Genomic DNA, 16,585 nt, shown 5'->3' with positions numbered 1-16,585 from the left:
TTGCACGATAAACTGTATAAATTTACATGTGGTATAATGTTAAAAACTTTAGCTTTATTGTGCTAAGTATTTGTTTTACTTATGATGTAAAAACGATACAAACTTTAAAGGTTTTTCCCTACATTACACTGAAAACACGTTTTAAAACTTCATTCACCTGATATTTTGTAAATCTTAGTTAAAGATACAATTTTTTCAGCATTTCATTAAGTTTCATCATTAAACAAATATCATAATATGATATCACCTGAACATGGTATTCTGAAAATATCATAGGTGTAGTTGACATGTAACGAGATGTCTCTATGAACTTCGTAATACAAATTAATACAATAGTCATTCTTGATTTTGATGAGTTGAAACTGATTGTTTCTTTCGACTAAAAATGCTAGCTTGGTGAATTGTTTAACACGTCTATTATTTGTTATTTAAATAATGTTTCTAAATACTGTATTCTGTTTCTACTTCACATTTCTTTGAAATTCGTACTAATATTTTATTGACACAAAAATAGTAGCTCATTGGATTATCTTAACAAAACTGTTTCTTGAAACTCTGTTATTTCTATTAGACCGTGTTTCCAACTAACATCTTATTTGTTATGTACAAGTTTATTGAAAGGTTTTGTCAATGAAAATTATTCATATTCGGTTGTTGTTTTTATGCAAAAATCTCAGTTCGTTGGATTGTTTCATTACTTCTAGATTTCTAATTTTGTAGTAACATAGCTATGTTCACCAGACTTATTTATTAATTTCCGTTCCCTCTCGACATCTGTGGATTAGCGGCCCGCATGGCCAGATGGTTAAGGCACTTGACTTGTAATATGAGAGTCGCAGGTTCGAATCCCTATCTCACCAAATATGCTAAACTGCTAAATTAGAGACGGCTAGCGCAGATAGCCTTCGTGTAATTTAGCACTAATTTCGAAAATAAACTATCTGAATATAAATTTATCGTTTATATTTTTTCCAAGGCAAAACAGTTTGATCTGTAAGTTACACGGAAAGAATGGCACCCCCAGTGGTTCAGCGGAATGTCTGCGGACTCACAACGCTAAAAACCGGCTTTCGACACCCGTGTTTCTTATGCCCAGGTGTTTTATGACTCTTATTTCCTATCCAAGAATATTGCTAGAAGTCGAGTTTCGATACCCGTGTATATCCTATATAGGATAGAAAAGTCCTTAAATAGTGTTTCATCTCTACTAAAAATGTAAATATAAAAATTGCAATCTTAGGAGTTTTCGCTCTCTTAGAAGAATAAAAAAATATTAATCTTACATTTACATTGAACATTTTTAAGATATGTCGAAAGCGTTTCTATCGATCCCTGAGCGACTTCCAAATCATAGCATTCTGTAAGAATTGTTATAGTATGTTCTATATTCTTATACTGGGAATAAATCCTTAAAATCATGAACAAATATTACCAGGTTGTTCTTAAGCCGTCGAGTGCAAACTATTAACATATGCAAGGCATTACTTATGTACAGAGTTGAAAATATTCCAGCTTTTATCATGGTTGTGTTGAGTTTCGTTTCCCCTCACATTAAGTAATTAGTTAAATGAATTTATATTTGTGTAAATGTTGTAAAATTTTACAGGAAGGTCACTTATTTGTTTTAAGGTCATGTTTGATTATTTCTACCATTCATATTTTCATTTATGATACAACGTTTAAGCCAAACATCATGTATTTGGACAAAGTATCAAATTGAAATTTAATTAGTCAAATATGTATGAGAACGTAGCTGAAGAATAGTGGCGTATTAAATATTATTAGCGTGTACTTTAAATATTATCCATAGGGCGTTATTTCTAAGTGAAACTGATTTGTCTTAGAGAGTTGGGATAAGTTCACTAATTAGTAGAGATTTGTTAATACATTTAATGGAGAATGATTCTGAATGTCTCTGAATAACTGTAAATGATTCAATGTTATACATTTATTTTAATACCTATGTTTGTTTCAGTTTGATGCATGTGACGCAAGTTTCTCTAAATTTGTAGAAGATTCTCCAGAGGAAGAATCAACAATGTATGGTTTATAAAGATACTATTGTATCTTCGAATATTTTTTAACGTTTGAGAATCTCGCCTAATTAGTATGAAAGCTAGTCGAGAGAATGATAGATTATTGTTTGTCAGCTGCAATCAGTATACTAATAAGCCTTGGAAGCTATAATTGTGGTTAACACTTATTAATCGAAAAAACTACAGAATTTCATCAGGAATGTTTATAGATTTCGAACAGTTTAGTTTCAGTGAATTAACTTCCGATTTTAGTATTTCTACAAGGATATTATATATCTATTTTCCTCTGTGAAAGGTAAGCTTGCAAACTGTGTTAGGCCAAAGAAGAATAGAACTAGCTAGCATTTCTGTGAAGTTAAGTATATCTGTATAACAATTTTAAAATAATTTGCGCCTCGTAGACCTGAACTATTGATAAAATATTAAGTTCCAGACCAAATAGAAAACTGAATATTGTTTCTGAGTTTGTGAAATTTTTGTATATAAATAATTATTTGTATTAACTATTTATAATAATCGTTACTATAAATTATATTGTTTTTTGTATATTAAGATATTTTTGTGTTAACAAAGAAAATTGTGTGTATCAGTCTTGTTGGCACATATTAACATTTAGTAAAATTCTAAATTAAAATTAAACTTTCCGATTATTTTAAATAGTAAAATATAATAAACTGAGGCCTCGTGTCCGAGATCTGAATGATAAACAAAAATCGAAATAAATTAAAAGTCAAATCATAATTCGATTTATATTTATCAGTGCCAACAAGATTTGATCATGTTTGATTATCAAGGTTTTCTTGAACAACTAAAAAAAATATACAAAAGTGATTTGCTCGAAGCTGCCAAAATTTTAGATTTAGAAGTTAAGAAATAATTGAGACAAATGAATTAAAATGTATTGTTGAAATATTAGTCAATGATGGTTTGTTGTCTGTGGAAGCATGAGGGGAATACTCTAGTAACTTCACTAGTCAATCAGAGTTGAGTAATAAAGATAAGTTAGAAATCCAACTAAAACTCAAACAAATCAATCTTAAACAATCTCGCATTGAGGCAGAGAAAGGTCAAGCCCGTATGGAAGCCCGTAAAAGTGTTTTTATAGCAAAGCCACATTGGGCTATCTCCTGAGTCTACCGAAGGGAATCGAACCTCTAATTTTAGCGTTGTAAATCCCTAGACTTACTGCTCTACCAGCGACGGACGCTAAGAAGGAGCAAGACCGTACAGAAGCAGATAAAGAACAAGGCTGTATCGAAGCTGAAAGAGAAAGGAAACGCTAAACACCGAACAAGCCCGTATCAAAGTTGAGAAAGAAAGTAGACTGAAAGCAATGGGAATTATAAACTATTCTGATCGATCAAGGCAAAATGAAAGCTTTGAAATCATATTAAAGTACTACCATTTAATGATAATGAAGCTGATAATTACTTCCAACATTTTGAGAAGGTTATCTAACCATGGAATGGCCTTTACCAAACTTTACCAAGTGAAGTACTACATTTTGCCGCGGAAGCATCAGATATAGATGCGTATAGTCATATAATCTCTGAGTGTCTGAAACATGCAGCCAACAACTCGATATCGAAACAGAAACACTTCACAACAACATACTTAAAACAACCCCATCAAAAAATAATACACCTAATAAAAGACAGAAAAAACTACGCACACAGTTTATACAAAATCGAAACCCCACACTATAAACACTATAAAAAATAAAATAAGACATCAAATCAGAGAACAAAAAAAGACAGTTGGAACACCTTCTGCTGAGAACTAAATCAAGAAACAGATCCAAAAGAATTATGTGCAATTGAAAAAATACACGAATATAGGAAAACAACAAAGAATACCCACCACTCGAACTACATGGCAAAACAGCGTACACTAACATAGAAAAAGCTGAGATATTTAGAAACCACCTGGAAAACACGTTCAAAACACGTCATGAAACAGACATGAACAGATACTTCTACAATAAAGTCAATAACTTTATTGAACACAACAAAAACATATGCACACCAAAATTCCCAGTAAACACATTAATAAAACCAGAGAAAACAATAGACTGGAGCACTCATCAACTAATAAAAATATAACAGTAACGGAAGTACAAACAGTTTTAAAAAACAACAAAAAAAACAATTGTTTGTTTTTGAATTTCGCACAAAGCTACACGAGGGTTATCTGTGCTAGCCGTCCCTAATTCAGCAGTGTAAGACTAGAGGGAAGGCAGCTAGTCATCAGTACCCACCGCCAACTTTTGGACTAGTCTTTAACCAACGAATAGTGTTATTGAACGTAACATTATAACGCCCCCACGGCTGAAAGGGCGAGCATGTTTGGCGCGACGGGGATGCGAACCCGCGACTCTCTGATTATGAGTCGCACGCCGTAACACGCTTGGCCATGCCGGACCTCACAAAAAAACAAAGCTCCTGGAGAAGATGATATCCAAGCTATCCTCCTAAAACACGGTACTCAGAAATTATATGAACACCTAACAGCTTTATTTAACCTATCATTATTAGCTGGATATATCCCTGTTTCTTGGAAGGAAGCAGTAATATTAATGTTCCAGAAAGAAGGAAAGCCATAGAATAAACCAAACAATTACCGCCCAATTAACCTAACCAGTTGCATCGGCAAAATTTTAGAAAGAATAATTAGTAATGGACTATCTATATACTTAGAATTAAATTAAAACTACCCGAAATTCAAAATGGATTTAGAAAATACAGACAAACTATGGACCATCTAATCAAACTAACAGAATCAGTTTCAGACAGTTTCAACAAAAACGAATGCACTGTAGCTTGCTTTCCCCACATTGATAAAACATTTGACACGGTGTAGCATAACGGATTACGCCATCTGTTAACGGATATGGCTATGCCACAGGGAATTAATTATTCGATGGCGATCTAACTTCCTGGATAACAGAACGTGTAAAATTGATGTGAATGTGGCCCACTCAGGGTCCTTTTCACCCGAGGTGGGAGTCCCGCAGGGAGGAGTAATTAGCTCTATATTATTTATCATGTATGTGAGTAACATGTCACTGTCGGACCTACGTTTAGGTTTTGCATCACAATTTGCTGACTGACGATGTAGCAGTCTGGAAAAGTGCCCTAACTCCATCATTCGCAGCATCCAACCTACAACCAGTACTAAATAATATAGAATACTACCAAAAATATAGAATAAAAATTAATATTCCGAAAACCCAAATAATATCTTTCAGCAGATTAAATAAACTGAAAAAAAAATATCCACCCAAGTTATACATGAATGGATCACTTTTACAGACTGATACTTCTGGAAAATTTTTAGGATTAACATGTGATACTAAATTAACGTAGATAGAGCGTACTAACAATATCCTGATAAGAATTTGGAAAAGAGCAAATTATACAAGAAGTCTTTCAGGTAAAAATCAAGGAACATCACCCGATGATATAATAAATATCTATAAAACATACATCAGACCTATAATAGAAAAAGCATTTACTGCTTGGATAAACATAACACAAAAACAATTACACAAAGTACAAAAAATACAAAATTCAATCTTAACCTCAGCCTATAAAGTACCACAGAGCACTTCATCCACATTCATACACAAGTATGCAAACATAAAAACAATATCTGTAATAATCTTGCATAATGCACTGAATTATTTTAATAAGAATTGGCATAAAAATGATTTAATGTGTGATCTCGATAGAGACTACGTACATGATGAGCATAGTTCTAAGTACCTCTCTCCTATAAATATATATGTAAGAAATATAAAACAAGCTGGTCACCACGCACTAGACACTTAAAACTAGTTTTATTTTATTTTACCTTTCATTATTTTTCTTCATTATTTATTTTATCCTTCGTTTATTTTTATTTTATTTTTTTAATTTTATTAGTAGTATTTCACTCCTCCGATAAACATATATGAAAAAAATTATATATATAAAAGTGAAAAAAACAACTAGAAAACGAATAAAAATATTAAAAATAATAGTAAAAAAAAGGGGCAAATAAGACTATACATGGATATTGCTCTAAAAAGGGCCTGAGTACTGTGGAATAATCTGGCCCAAAGTCTACCCAACAACACATTCCAACAAGTAGACGACAAAAAAGTTAGGGAAGAAGGAAGTGGTCTCGTGCACCTGACCCTCCTGGGAATCCAAAAGTTAACATACTCAAATACCCACACAGAAGAAGGTATTTGTAGATTCTTTTGTTGGTGAGAGACGAGACAAGTCGATATTTTTCAGGCTCTTAAGTTTTAAGAGTATTACGAACTTATTTCGGTCTCCTGGAGAACCTATTGAGTGAAACAATTTTACCTGGGCTACACACCAGTCAACTGCAAGAAAAGACTACAAGGACAGAAGAAAAGCTACATCAACAAGAACAAGAAACAAAACCTAAAAGTTTGATTAAGTTGGCGAAGCTACGAGCCATACAGAACAGGATACCGGAGCAAACAAATAAAGTGAATGACGAAATGACGTCGACCGTGGAAGGCCAGGGTTCGTGCTCAACAGCAACAAAAAGGTAGTCTAGTGTAGGTGGTCAAATTTTAAATGAAAATTTACAATTGAAAACCTTAATACAATTTTCTAAAAACGATCAGAAATTTGAAACTTCCCCACTTGAAGATACAACTACTAAAGCCAGAAAAAAAGAAAAATATGCAAAGTAAGTAAAGAAAATATTAATTTAACTACTGTAGACAGTGAAGCTGAGGCTACACCGATCGACAATGCTTTAGTAAATATAAACCAAACGATTAGTAGCATAAGTAATCAAAACCCCACCATGGATATTGAAACAAACGCTAACTCAGTACGTAATTAAGCTAGTTCTGACGACGAAGGATTCATGCTAGTGAAGACTACAAGTCAGAAAAAAAACACGAAAAACAAGTACTAACAAATACAGAAACACACTTAAAAAGTTCAACTAAACTACCGAAAAACGCGATTATTTTACAAGGCATTCCCGGAATTTTCAACCAGCCTCAATTAGCAATGGAAATATATTTCTTTACCCCAAGACAAGATTAAAAAAATATAACGTCTGCCCCGCGGCGAGGTCCTTGTTCAAGGACAGGAACCGCTGAATAGATACATGTAGTTGAAAAGATGGCCTTCGGACGCTTTTTAAACAGGAAACATAACCATACACTAGCCTGAAACTAGGTCAACACCCAGATCTTTCGTAATCCGGGAGTTGAAATACAAATCAAGCTGGCCACCATGCACCAGACGCTTAAAACTAGTTTTATTTTATTTTTATTTATTGACTTATTTTTTCTTTTCTTTACTTTTATTATTATTATTTCATTTTTCCCATAAATATATATCAAAAAAGGAAAATATATATTTAAAAGTGAAAAAAATAACAAGAAAACGAAGAGAAATATTAAAAAAAAGATAAAAATGGAATATAAATAAAAAATAAAATAATGGATAAAAAAAAGACAAATCAAGACGATACATGGACATTGTCCTGAAAAGGGCTTGAGTACTGTGGAATATTCTGGCCCAAAGTCTACACAACATCAAATTCTAACTAGTAGACGACATGAAAGTTAGTGATGGAGGAAGAAGTCTCGTGCACTTGACCCTTCTGGGTATTCAAAAATTAACATACCCAAATACCCACACAGAAGAAGGTATTTGTAGAGAACATTTGAAACCAGGAAAATGTTTACAATAAACATAACTTTAAACTTCTATTTCTGTGTCTAATCTAAAATGATGTACTGATAGCATATAAAAGTTTGATATTAATATTTGTCCTGACAGAAGACAACCAGGATTAGCATGAAATACAGAATCAGATGATCAATGAGAAAGGAATAAATTTAATGTATTATGATAATGATATCAACCAGAAGGATGATTTAGATAAAAGGTATTATCATACTGATCTCGATCAGAAGGATGGTTTAGATAAAAGGCATTATGATAATGATCTCGATCTGAAGGATGATTTAGATAAAAGGCATTTCCACAAACCCATATTTATGTGATAGGAACAATATCTGATCAACGAGTATAAATCGTAAAGCAAGAATAATCTGCATGATGTCCTTTCAGGCGTTCAGAAGTGTGTTTATAATTGAAAAAGATAAATAGTTCGTTACTGTTGTTACATAATAAGCTATTGAAGCTAATTCTGAAAAATCGCCAAATAACTTGTCTATTGTATTCATTGGATAACAGAATAATACATAAGGTACAACATTAGTTTTTGTTTAATTTTGTACTAGAAAGATAGACTCTCATCACATGAGAGGTTAATTAGTTTTCCACTAAGTTGTTCCTACCGCGATAAACTCTGTAAGTTTCTTTTAGAAAAGAAATAGTTGAACAACCCAAATAACAGAAATATATTATCATTTAGCAAATAAATATTACTTCTCTCAAGAAACAAGAGAGCGTTAGTTTGGGCGACGTGTGACAGTATCAATTCAAAATTAATTTGCTCCTTGTGTATCTGGATCGTCGATACAATATTCCATTCTAGACAAGACTCAGTATTGTCTTGTAAGTTTATAAAAGTCCTGTATGTAAACCATCATTTGCGATCTAAGATTCTAAATCCTCGATTTCAACACATGTTTGTGAAGTGAATGAATGAATATTTTTCATCTGAAAGGGATCTTACATATTCTTTCAAAAAATAATAAGTGTTGGATGGCTTTACGTAATCATCAAACAGTGTAAAAATGTAGTTCTCAAATATGTGATTCCATCAAGGTTTTATATCGCCAGTGGTTGTTGCAATCTGTACATTAAAAGTTGTTTTCATATTATGTCCTTAACTTCTGTAAAGCTATATATCATCAAAATATTCTATGATTGAATGTTGCAGTGAGCTTTAATTCATAGGGCTGTGTTGAGCTAGCAGAACTTTCAGTGAAATAAGCCACTAGTGTTAATAAATAGTCTCAGGGCAAGTTCTAACCTCATTCAAATACAGCCGGTAGATGAATTTCTTCGGATATAAGAATCTGTCCATTCTCTAAGAGAAGTAATGCCTGTTTTTCCGACACACATATCACTAGGAATTTTGTTGGTTTATTTTTCAATAAGCAATTGTTGTTCGCTGCCGATTTGCGTCCAATTTGTACTGGTTTGAGCACTCTACTCGTAATCTGAGGTTCGCAGGTTTGAATCCCCGTCACACCAAACATGTTCATCTTTTCAACCGTTGAAGCGTCATAATTTTACGGTCAATCCTACTATTCGTTGGTAAAAACTAGCCAAAGAGTTGGTGGTGATGACTTGTCTCTAGTCTTACACTGCTAAATTATGGACAGCTATTGGGGATAGCTCTCATGTAGCATGGTGCGAAATTCAATATTAAAAAAGATCAAACCAACCAATGTTTTTCTTAAATTCAATGAGGCTGGCGACTTGTTTTAACCCTGAACAAAATTTTATGACATTATTTTAATTATTGAGTTTACTATTATGATATCTAAAGTAATCAGAGCACATGCCTCACAAACATTCCGTAATATCATCTGATTGACACATGAAATACTTCTGTATTATTTACTGTGTCAGCTCTAAACTGTTGATAAGCCACAACAGATTATATGTTGACACTCTGTTTTCTTCAGAATTAAAAGTGTTAGTCCTGAGTATAAACTATTATACGGTTTAGTTAGTTCAAAAGCAACCATCGAGACATTTATCTAGTTGTTTTAGCTCGAAAAAGAAACCCTACAAAGAAAAACATCGAATGGTATATTACAACTTACCTCAACTGAAATAGACAGTCTATTGACTATTCTGGAACAATCTGCAATATATCTTCAAAAGACCAACGAACAAATAGTAAGTTTTCCACATCGTGCCGTTAAACACTACTTTGTTACAATAATTTAGAAAACTCCAGCTTTGATTTGGTTTCAAGTTATTGAATGCGATAAACAAACATCAATGATTCATGTTTGTACTGAGACGATAAAATTTTTAAACTTGATCAGATTAGGAACTAATTTTTTTTTTCTGTATTCAATAACTTTTGTGCCCAGTGCCATAGAATTAAGAACTTATGACAATATGCTTTATTTAAGAATAAATTATACAAAACACTGATTCTAAACTGAGTTGCAATAAAATAAAACCTTCTTGCCAGAGCAGAAAAGAATCAGATATAATTTCAACAGTTATAATAATTGGTGATTCGTAGAATCAAAATATTTTCAACAGTTATAATAACTGGTAATTCGAAGAATCAAACGTAACTTCAACAGTTACAATAACTGGAGGTCCGAAGAATCAAACATAACTTGAACAGTTATAATAACTGATGATTCGGTTCATTGGTAATGATGATGCAGAACTCTGATGTTGTGTCTCATTAGTAATGGATATGACAGATTTTGTGTAATTGACATATTTAAATGTTATTCTTTGTACCTTTTCATGAAAATATTTTGTTAATTCCTAATTATGTAACTTAATTGTATGACGGGTCTAGTAACTCTATTACTGACTTTAATGTCTTTCCGTAAGCTGGTTTTCTAAAGTGCCGGTGTTCATAAACTCATCTCTTTATAAAAGAAAAGATGTAATTCACGCCTTCTTTCAGCAAAGTAACATGGTTCACTCTATCACAAATATCTACCTTTGAGAGTTATGATCCATTTTATATACGCAATCAGTTCCAACTTTATCGATATTTTGTTTTTTGAATACTGTAGTACGTAGTTATCATTTTCAGATTTGTATCGAGGAGAACTATTAACGGCAAAAATTATTAAGTTTATTGGTGATCTACTTCTTGACATGGGAGGTATATCTCTACAGAATATTGTATATAATGCTCTGTTATGTCAAACAGGAACAGATTAACATATTTTCGAAATTATAGAACTGTCACAAGATCAACCACCAGTCTGGTCTATAGTTCTAGTCTTCGGTCTGATTTTTCAAGTTGTTACGTACACAACGTACAGATGTTTTCTTAATTAAATGTAGCCAGAAATCGGAATTGAGGCATTTTAAATTCACTTCATTTTCTGTACAAGACCGTAATTATATCTTAAATTCAGACAGCGCAAGAAGGGAGGGAGTAAGTAATAAATAATGTAAAATAAGTAATTTTGTGAATTTACAAGGGGTGGAAAAATATAACCCCTGGAAATATTGTTAATATGTTATATCTTTTATCAGATAACACAAAATTATGTAAAACTATTTGCTTCTAGAACATATTCGACAAGATATGTTTAAATATGATCTCACATACTAATTTTAACACAAGCTTTCGTGAATACAATTATTTCAGTTAAATGTTTTCATACAAAAGTATTGTGCACCTGCTGTATATGGTATTCCAGTTAGCCTCTAAATTTACCTGCATTTTGAAGTCATTAAAATATATCTTAGAAGAAGGATAATTAATGTTATGTAATGACCAGATTAATCACCTGATATCAATCCGATTGAAAATTTATTTGCTAATTTAAACCAATTAATGAAAGATCACAAGCCAATTATGAAAGATGGACTTTTTGAAAATATTTAAAGAAGGATGGCTATCCATCACTCAGCAATATCTACATAAACTCATTGAAAACATGTCACGTTGATGTGAAGCAGTACACAAACACAAGGGAATGAAAACTAATTAACAACTTGTGAAACTGGTTTATGTTACTTTGAGTTTCCTTTTTACGTTCGATTATTGCAGTGAAACCTATTTGAACATTTTGTAGGCTAATTAGAAATGATCTAAAAAACTACATCAGGTTACAACATTTTTACAATAAAATGTAACTCAAATCATAAAAGTCCAGGTATTTAGAAAAGTCAGTGTTAAAATTAGGATTTTAGGTCATATTTGAACAGATCTCTTTGAGCATGTCTACAAACATGAAGTTTTAAATATTTTTCTGTTATCTAATAAAAGATCTAAGAAACTAACATTTTTAAGGGGTCACTTTTTTGTTCACCTCCTGTATATCACACAACTCAGTATGCAACGAGGACAAATAAACTGAGGGCATTCATAACAATATTTAAATTGTGTTGGAGCGAAATATCATGATATGACAAACGATGAATCTTATATGTTAGTAAACTTAAGTAATATAAAGTAAGTTGAATAATATCTGGTAAGAAGTAGATAAAGAAAGTTTCCGTGAGTTATGTTTCAGTTTTAAACAATGTTTATATATTGGACCGACGTTAGATGGTTCAAGTAAACAAGGAGCCTAATTATAGTTGTTCATCATCTGCTGAGCCTAATGTTCATGGCTACTATTATATATCAGGTTAACCTAGCACTATTAGATTCAACAGCTATCAGTAATAAAAAGTTTTATGTTATACCCAATAGAGCACTTTCTTTAATGGATGGTAATGACTAGCTGCCGTTCCTCTAGTCTTACACTCAAAAACAAACAAAACAAAAAATGGTTAAGTTACGCATACGAGATAAATGACGCAGCAGTTATCACTATTCATGGCCATATATAAAACAAGTGTAAGTAGATACGACGTGGTAGTTTTTCATTGCATGTGAGCGAATCGTGTAAAATGGCATCGTTTCCACACTATGTTAAACTTAATAACGGAGCTCACATGCCCATTATTGGCTTGGGCACATGGCAGGTGATCATGTATTTGTAATTATACTTTTAAAAATAAATTTGGATAGTATTTTGTTTTATCTAGTGTATTCTAATGTTCTTTAATACAACTGGTAGAAAAGAACCCGCATGATTGTCGAGTAATATGTGTACAGTTATAAAATGTTTCTAATATTGTTTTCTTAATTGTTAGGCTAAAGCTGGTGAATTAGAAGCAGCAGTTGAAACCGCGATTGAATATGGATATCGTCATATTGACACTGCTTGGGCCTACACGAACGAAAAAAGATATTGGAAATGCTTTAAAAAAAGTATTTGATGCTGGGAAGTTGAAACGAGAAGACATTTTCGTTGTGTCTAAGGTAAAGTTAATATTATCCTCTTATTTCGTTTAGTTTCACAGAGTTCGTGTTCTAGAAAAATAAATAAATACACTAGTTTATCTACAATATTTTATCGTAAGCTTTGTTTTTCGTATTTTGAAAGTGATACTAATACATGCTTGTTAAGTGTATTTATTGTAATTTATTTATAAAGAAAGGGTTGATGTTCTTTGCTAACCAATAAACTGATATCAAATACTAATTGCGCCCGGCATGGCCAGGTGGATAAGGTGATTCACCCGTAATCTGAGGGTCTCGGGTTTGAATCACCGTTACACCAAACGGGAACGCCCTCTTAGCTGTGGGATGTTATAAATTTACGTTAGTAAAAGAGTTGGCACTGGGTGGTGATGAATGGCTACCTTTCCTCTAGTCTTACACCGCAATATTTGGGACGGCTAGCACAAATAGCCCTCGTGTAGCTTTGCGCGAAATTAAAATACAAACAAACAGTAATATGGAATGTAACATCAGTTAATATATTACACTGTTTAGTATTTTGTAAGCTTTATTTAAAAAGAATTAGCTTTGATGTTTTATAGAGGGAGCTAATTATGAATTAATCGTAAATTTCAAAGTGTATACAGACATAAAAGCACGATATAAAGATGAATAATCGTTGATTAACCATGTGAGTTTAATGTGAAAACATTATTCAATGATAGTGCTGTTTAGTTACTCAATCTGTTATGTGTTTGTTTATTTATCAAAGTAAATCAAATTAGTAGATTAACCAGTAGTTTGTTTGTTTGTTTGTAACTAAAATAAAGCTACACAGTGGGCAATCTGTGCTGTGCTCACCTCAAATATCGAAACATGGTTACTAGCTTTAAATCCATTGACATGCCACTGGAGGTGGAGGGGCTTTACCATCAGCCTCTGAATGTTTTAAATAAAACCATATTTGTCAATTTTGGCCTAAAATATAGTGAAGATAAATATAGTCTGTAGCAAACGTTAACGAAGGAATAAGTTCATTTGTTATCATTAAATAAACTGGATTTTGCATTATTTTTACCAAATAATCTAAAACATTATGCTCAAAGATAAAATAAGATACAACCCCAATGCAACAAGTGGAATTATTTTGGTTAAACTAAAATAGGACTGTGATTGAAATTTAAGATGGCAATCCGATGCATATCTAAATCAGAACTTTAATGGAAGTGACTGCACAAAATGAAGATAGCAGTAGAAAATTTAAAGGTGAAGAAAAAATTAATAAAAAATTAAAAGATCAAAAGGTATGAAATAACTTAAAAGAGAAAGTAAAGGAAAGATGTAATATTTGAAGAATGATTTAGAAAAAAGTTCCTATTGAAACTAAGATCAGTGAATATGTCCATAGAGATTAAATAAGGGTTGCGAATAAAAAACCTATTCTGTGCAGAAAGACTATAACAGCATGGTGAACAAAGTAGAAGATAACATCAATGACGTATTTGAATGACGAACTGGTGAATGCAAAAATCAAACCAGTTACTCCTATTTCTGTAGCTGTCCAATCAGATATGGAATAGGAGAACATATTTGATCTATCAGTATTGATGTTTAACATGCTACTACAGGATCTTCCTGGCCTACTCTGGTGCTGTCAGTAACAGATACATTTACAAAACTTAGCTTGCTATTTCAACTTCATTGCCCAGTCGAGAAACCACCAGATTATAGTAGAAAAGTAACATAAGAGACATGTCAGGCTCAGCTAAAAATAATTTTTAGAAGGATTTCAAGGAATCATAGCAAACAAGCTATTCATCTTTCTGCCCATTTAAAATGCTCATCTTCAACATTAAGTATTTTACAGCTGAGAACTAAGGAAACTATAAAACATTGGAAGCTTTCTTATCTAACAGGTTTGGGTGACAATCCTGTAGAAGGTATCTATAGTAAAGTTCCAGAATATCGTATGAAGGAAATATGAGCGTTTATGTAATATTCGGAAAGGCTCGACCAGTTATCGTTCTTGGAAGTTCCACATGTTTTGACAGATTTGTTGGAGTGTGATCAACTGATAGGTGTCATAGAGATGTGAATAGGAAAAGTAGGTGTACATCATTAATGAAAGCTCTCAGGTGGCAATGTAACTTGAATTAATTTCTGTTGCAGATGAACAACTAAATACATCATATATGTGTTTGTGTGTGTTTTCTTATAGCAAAGCCACATCGGGCTATCTGCTCAGCCCAACGAAAGGAATCGAACCCTGATTTTAGCGTTGTAAATCCGGAGACATACCGCTGTACTCTCCGGGGGCGATACATCATACAACATATAAAGTAATCATATCGAGCACTATTGGTATATCAGCTTTCACTCGTGATAGTTTGGAAACTTATAGTTTTAGAAAAACGTTTCGCGTGTCTGTAGGCTTACTAGTATAATATTTTATGGTATATTGAATGAATGTAATCGTGGTTTGGTAATGAAAGGTAAGAATATGCATCCAGATATAAAGGAAGGAGGGAGTGATGCCAAGAGTACGTGAAATTAAAGTTCCAAAAAGATAATAGTTGCCTTTACTGTAAGAAACGTTTCCATACGTCATGATACATTGTAACTGACGTAGTGACTACTGATTTATTGTGGAGACATAGCTGCAAAGTTATGATAGCTCCAAGTATCTTCACAGTTGTTGCTAGGAAATCCATGTGCACTACAAAGCAATTATCTCAATAGAGGATGAACAAGAATTGAGAAAGAGAGCAGTCTTTATATCACCAAGAAGTGAAATAATAATACCAGGAGTTATTAGAAATAAATCTGCATCAAGTAATTGCGATAAACTGGAATGGAACACTGGCATATCCTAAATAATTAATGGTTAGATGGGCTTTCATGGATTTGAAGAATAGAAAAATTATAGATGAATTCAGGTGTGAAAGACTTAAACCAGCTGAAAAGTGAAAAGTCGCTTGGTATTACCTCTGATAAGATTGGATTTCATCAAAGTGACATAGAGTGGCTAAATATTTCATATTGCAAGATAGAGCAATTTTCAAAGCTAGATAGACGTTGGGAAAGACTATACATCTGAGAAGAATCAGTAATATGGTTTACGGAATTTACTCTTATATTCAGTAACTCTATAAAACCTAATCAAATTGGATGTATATCTTGGAGCTCCAGTTTAAATGCTTTTTGTGAGCTTAGACCTTCAGCAGGAGGCAAAGTGTATTTAGCTAAAAAAAATGTTTCAAAATATAAATTGTTTTTTTTATCATTTTGTTATCCAAAATGATGGAGGGATTCTTCCACCGTGTCACTAAACCGTTTTTAATATTTCAAGAGTTGGTGGACGATTCTGTCACATACAGCCACTCTGATGTAATGGTCAAGTGTAAAATTCTCCCAGTATAGCTTCGTAGGACATATAATTACAATATGTTGCTCTCAGCATTAGTTTAAACATGTCAATTTTGGCAGCATTTTGTTCTTTTCTTCTAACTTAATCATGATATAGATACTTCTGTATAATTCCAGCTGCCAAATGGAGGGCATCATCGAGATAAAGTTCTTCACTATCTTCAAGAGTCGTT

General features: G+C 32.6%; 2 protein-coding genes across 2 annotated transcripts in view; both read left to right on the top strand.

The window, feature by feature from the left end:
- Nucleotides 1-3,366, top strand: part of LOC143229688 (1,5-anhydro-D-fructose reductase-like) — a 28,505-nt gene extending 25,139 nt beyond the window's left edge. Inside the window, exon 7 of the mRNA XM_076462396.1 lies at nt 3,217-3,366. Coding sequence (XP_076318511.1) covers nt 3,217-3,319 — 103 coding nt within the window. The 3' untranslated portion in view covers nt 3,320-3,366. The remainder of the gene's footprint in view (nt 1-3,216) is intronic.
- A 9,165-nt stretch (nt 3,367-12,531) lies between these two features.
- Nucleotides 12,532-16,585, top strand: part of LOC143229687 (1,5-anhydro-D-fructose reductase-like) — a 28,823-nt gene continuing 24,769 nt past the window's right edge. The window contains exons 1-2 of the mRNA XM_076462392.1: nt 12,532-12,685; nt 12,857-13,025. Of these exons, the coding sequence (XP_076318507.1) occupies nt 12,903-13,025 (123 nt within the window). The 5' untranslated portion in view covers nt 12,532-12,685; nt 12,857-12,902. The remainder of the gene's footprint in view (nt 12,686-12,856; nt 13,026-16,585) is intronic.

The sequence above is a fragment of the Tachypleus tridentatus genome, chromosome 10 (genome assembly GCF_004210375.1).
Source record: "Tachypleus tridentatus isolate NWPU-2018 chromosome 10, ASM421037v1, whole genome shotgun sequence".
Classification (NCBI taxonomy): domain Eukaryota; kingdom Metazoa; phylum Arthropoda; class Merostomata; order Xiphosura; family Limulidae; genus Tachypleus; species Tachypleus tridentatus.
The sequence above is the reverse complement of the archived record's forward strand: the minus strand, read 5'-3'. Positions and strand labels throughout refer to the sequence as shown.